The sequence below is a fragment of the Coregonus clupeaformis genome, unplaced genomic scaffold, assembly GCF_020615455.1.
Source record: "Coregonus clupeaformis isolate EN_2021a unplaced genomic scaffold, ASM2061545v1 scaf0539, whole genome shotgun sequence".
Lineage (NCBI taxonomy): Eukaryota > Metazoa > Chordata > Actinopteri > Salmoniformes > Salmonidae > Coregonus > Coregonus clupeaformis.
The window spans coordinates 220,521-225,605 of record NW_025533994.1 but is presented as its reverse complement, the minus strand read 5'-3'; the positions used below and the strand labels follow the sequence as shown (position 1 = coordinate 225,605).

The 5,085-nt window shown below is 43.8% G+C and overlaps 1 protein-coding gene across 1 annotated transcript; it reads right to left on the bottom strand.

Moving 5' to 3' along the window:
* Positions 1-305: 305 nt before the first annotated feature.
* On the bottom strand, positions 306-4,743 carry LOC121543910 (ras-related protein Rab-19-like). Its single transcript, XM_045215869.1, has 3 exons — positions 3,865-4,743; positions 1,372-1,555; positions 306-909 (listed from the first exon to the last, which is right to left on the bottom strand). The coding sequence occupies exons 1-3, from the start codon at positions 4,066-4,068 to the stop codon at positions 626-628; spliced, it is 672 nt and encodes a 223-aa protein (XP_045071804.1). The 5' UTR covers positions 4,069-4,743; the 3' UTR covers positions 306-625.
* Positions 4,744-5,085: the final 342 nt, after the last annotated feature.

The following is a 5,085-nucleotide window of genomic DNA, read 5'->3' as shown; positions in this document are numbered from 1 at the left end:
AGTTCTGCTTTTCTGATGTATCAAATACTTATGTCATGCAATAACATGCAAATTAATTACTTAAAAATCATACAATGTGATTTTCTGGATTTTTGTTTTAGATTCCGTCTCTCACAGTTGAAGTGTACCTATGATAAAAATTACAGACCTCTACATGCTTTGTAAGTAGGAAAACCTGCAGAATCGGCAGTGTATCAAATACTTGTTCTCCCCACTGTATACACTGTATATATTTTTGTGGAATTTTCATTGTTGACATAAAAGACTGTAAAAACTACAGGAAATCAGCTCCAAGTGATTTTAATATAAGAAATCTGTTCCCAAGTATTCCCACCCATAATAGAGAGACACGTGAATGATACATATGGAAGCAAGGTTTTGAAATAATGTTTTAGTCAAACTATATCTGTTTCGGCTTCTTGCGGTCAATTTGCAGTTGACAAATTATTTGTAATTATGTTCCGGCCCCCCGACCATCTGTTCCAGAAAAAATGGTCTGGCGGCTTAATGTAGTTGATGATCCCTGCCCTATTCTGTCCACTTCCAGGTAGAACAGTGGCACGCACTCATGTCCCCCCAGGTATCCATTCTTAAATTCCCTCTGTTGTCCTTCCTCCTCTGTATGTTAGCAACACGTCTTCTTGTCTGCGATCACCGCCGGCCCGTTGATTGGTCTTGAGTTGGCTCGGAGCAGGACGCGAGGCGAGTCGTTGTTACTAGGCGCCTGTTGCTGGACGGCCATGCCGTTGCGTGCCAGCAACTCGCGGGCCATCATCATGAAGGCATCGTCCACATTCTGAGCCTCCTTAGCTGAGGTCTCTAACGCTGCCAGGATGCCTCTCTCCTCAGCCATACAGCACGCCTCCTGGAACAACACCCGACGCTCAGACTCCAGGTCAGACTTGTTACCTGGGAGGGAGAGGAAGGACATTGTTGGAAATGTGTCTTCAGCATCTATTTGACAGTTCACAGACAATATAAAAGACAAAGAGCCAGCTTCAATGTTTAACCCCTGACCCCTTCCTGTGACTAGTTGCCTGGGAGGGAGATAAATTGTTGTTTAAAAGACTTTAACCCCTGACCCCTTCCTGTGACTTGTTGCCTGGGAGGGAGAGAAATAGGTGTTTAAAGTTTTGTTTTTAGAACTGATTTGTCAGAAACACATTGATTTGACCTTTAATTGAACAGGAAGGGGTCAGGTGTTAAAGTATTTTAAAGGTTTGGACCTCTTTTCTGAGAGAGGCCCAGAAACTTTTTTATTTCAAATCTTTACATCTCAATCATAGAAATACAAATGGTAGAACAAACATTTCAATTCAAAACAATGGCCCATGTCACACGGAGTCAGCAGATATTTCAGCTCCCACTCACCAATGAGACAGAGCACTATATTGGCCGCGCCGTACAGCTCCACCTCTCTGATCCAATGGGACACAGAGTCAAAGGTTCCGCGGCGTGTGATGTCATAGGCGATCATGGCGCCGTGGGCGCTGCGGTAGTAACTCTGGGTGATGGTCCGGAAACGCTCCTGTCCAGCTGTGTCCCATACCTGCATCTGTTTTACACAGACACAGAATTAGACCAATATCTCACACACAAACACAATGATCTCAAAGCCTAATATACTCCTGGAGGGGACAATACAAAACAATGATCTCAAAGCCTAATATACTCCTGGAGGGGACAATACAAAACTGAAATGACACCTTAACAAAATGATGATGTACTGTAACTTAAAAAATGCTGCAATATGTCACTGTCTGAGGCATCTCCTTCAGCCTCCGCCTGCCCTTCTCCTATCTTCATGTTAGCATAGCAACAACTGCCATAGCAACCTGACAAACCTGGCACCAGAGTTCCTAATCTCCCCTGCTCACCTGGTCTGAACCTGCAACGGTTTCTTTATCACTCCCCTCACAGTCTTTATCTTTCTCTAAAACCACCGTTAACTCCTTTTATCTCTCTTTCTCCTAATCATCCATGCAACATGTACACAAGCACAAGAGAACTTGTTGGGAAAAAAATATTTAATATGCTTCCAAAAGCTACTGTAGGGATTGTCATTGTTTTGATCCATATGTGCTGTAGTTTTAATGTACTAAACATGGCTCTGTCACTGGCTTTGGGAGGGATAGCTTATATACAGTATGCGTGCAGTGATGCACAGGGGATTTCCACTGGTTCCTGTGTTTAACAATGACACACCTCTATAGGGTGGGAAGCAAAACACCCTTCAATTCCATTTCTGCCTGGAGCAAGAGCACTGGCATTGTCATGCAAAGTGAGGAAATAAATTAAATTGAAGTCTTCACAGCACGATGATATCCATGTTCCTATCAGTAAATAGTACAAGCCGTCTCAATAAATACTGTTTGCACTGATCTCTGTCTCTTTGTATGGTTACAGTTGTCATTTTGAGTCAGGCATGTGGTACTGGTTGAGGCAACAAGGTCCTATTCACACTGAGTGGCCATAAACTAAATGGCACCCTATTCCCTATATAGTGCACTACTTCTGACCAGAGACATGGGCCCTGGTCAAAAGTAGTGCACTATATAAGGAAAAGAGTGCAATTTGGGACATAGGCCCAGACTGAGATACATTCTGAAGCCATCATATTGCCTGCTCTTCCTTCCTGTGTCAAAGTTCAGTTGGTTGATGACACAGTCAGTATCACAGAATGAAATACAACCCATTCTAGAATGAAGGAGGTTTATGACACGGTAGGTCACTCTAGTAATAATGTACAGATACACTCATAAACAAAAAGGTGCTATCTAGAACCTAAAATGGTTATTTGGCTGTCCCCATAGGAGAACCCTTGTTGGTTCTTTCCACAGAGGGTTCTACATGGAACCAAAAAGGGTTCTCCTATGGGGACAGTGGAATAATCCTATTGTAACCCTTTTTTCTAAGAGTGTATCTCTATGGTTGGTAAGAGGAAGAGAGCCTGCCATAAATACCTTCCTATCATCTCTGTTGTCTGGCAGGTTTGGGGAACAATACAGTTAGCAGGTGTGGGTAGAGGAGGGAGGGAGGTGCCCTCCAGCAACAAAATCATTTAAACCTAAAGTATCTCTAAAGTATTTAAACCTACACTCTTAGAAAAAAGGGTTCCAAAAGGGTTCTTCTGCTGTCCCCATAGGAGAACCCTTTTTGATTCCAGGTAGAACCCCTTTGGGTCCCATGTAGAACCATCTGTAGAAAGGGTTCTACATGGAACACAAAAGGGTTCTACCTGCAACCAAAAAGGGTTCTTCAAAGGGTACTCCTATGGGGACAGCTGAAGAACCCTTTAAGGTTCTAGATAGCACCTTTTTTTCTAAGAGTGTAGCCAGCGCCTCATAGAGGTTTCCTATTCAAGCATACAGTAGGCCTACCTTAGTAGGTACTTAAGGCGTACTCCCACTTTTCTCACTGAAGTTTTTTTAAAATGCTGACGTTTTTGGTCCGGGAAAAGAAGGAGGAATGATGGATGTGTTGTTGGAGAACCAGAAAGGCGAGTCCCTCGTGAACTGCTGGTACAACTTGTTTTACATGTCAAAAGGCCTGCAAAGTCTTCTTGGCAGTATCACAAGACAACAGCTGTATTTTACATCAACCACTCCAATGGCCTCAAAACTGAAGTATTCAAACAGCAACTAATCTGATCAGGAGGCAACACTTAGATATTTCAGTTATACTTTGTGTGTATAGTCAACAACAGAAGATCTGTTGTAGATGTTCAAACTATCAACAAAATATCAACTGCAGCTCTGTTGATATGCAACAGCTTGCGGGAGTGAGAGTGACAGTAGGGTTAGGTTTAGGGTTAGGCTGACTTTCATTGAACCCTTTTTGGTTTTATAAGGCTGACTTCCTTACCTTAATTTTCTTGCCCTCGATGTCCACTGTCCGCACGGTGAAGTCCACCCCTATGGTGTTCTGTTGCCTCTCAGAGAACTGTCCTGACTTGAAGCTCTGGACCACACAGGTCTTCCCCACGTTAGAGTCTCCAATCAGGATGATCTTGAACAGGAAATCAAAAGATTCGTCCTGCTGCTCCACTCCTCCTGTCGGCTGCTGCATCGTGAAGAGGCCTGGCCTGGGAGCCTCACCAAGACACTGACTCAGTGTCACGTCACAATGGTATGACTATGTTATAACTGTGTTATGAGCAAGTGTGTGATGGTCTGCCTTACAGCGCCATCCCCTGATGGTTGTGGCTAGGTTACAATCACAGATGACATATGGTCTCTTTGTGACTTGTAAATCCTCCTAGGCCAGAGAAGACTCTTCCACATACAGTAGCTTCAGTCCTGTAGTAGGTCACAGCACAGGTGTGGAAAATATCATTCTTTAGTTGATCAGGTGTGTTACAGGATTTCCTTCTTGCCATATAACCACCTCAGAGCTGAGAATGGAGCACAGGTCTTTCAGTCAAGCCCAGAATGTTCCCTCCAACCAGGCCTCTGTCTCTTCCCTCGCTCCCCTACGTCCACCAGGGGAAGATAACAGCAGCTCAGTTCTCCAGAAAGACAGCGTTCCGTTCCCGCCTCCTTCTCAGGTGTTGCCCCAGTTTATCTCCAATGGCAACAGAGTGCACCGAACAGACAATAATAAGCGCTAACCCTCCACACAGAATAAGAAACAGATTGAGTCTCCTTTACACTGTCAGAAGAGCTGCCGTCCTTCTCCTCCAGATTGTTTTTGTTAGTGGATGGGACTTTCTCTTTCTCTAGCCACCTGATGCCTTCCCGCCCACATTAGGCTTTTCCGTCTCTCTCTCTCTCTCTCTCTCTCTCTCTCTCTCTCTCTCTCTCTCTCTCTCTCTCTCTCTCTTCTACCCACCCACCCTTAACTGTCCAACTGCACCTGCACAAAGAATTTAATCCCGCCCCACCTGCTAATCACCATGTGAGCCCCCCCCCCCTGTGGTATTGTATTTCAGTTCTCAACGACATTGCTCTCAAAACCTGGATAGAATCTGTTAAAAATACTTTGTTAAAAATACTTTTCAAATTAAATAGATAACAAAATAGATACAAAAACAGATCAACTGTTTGGATGTATTATAATTATTTATCATGTTGTCATTATTGCCTT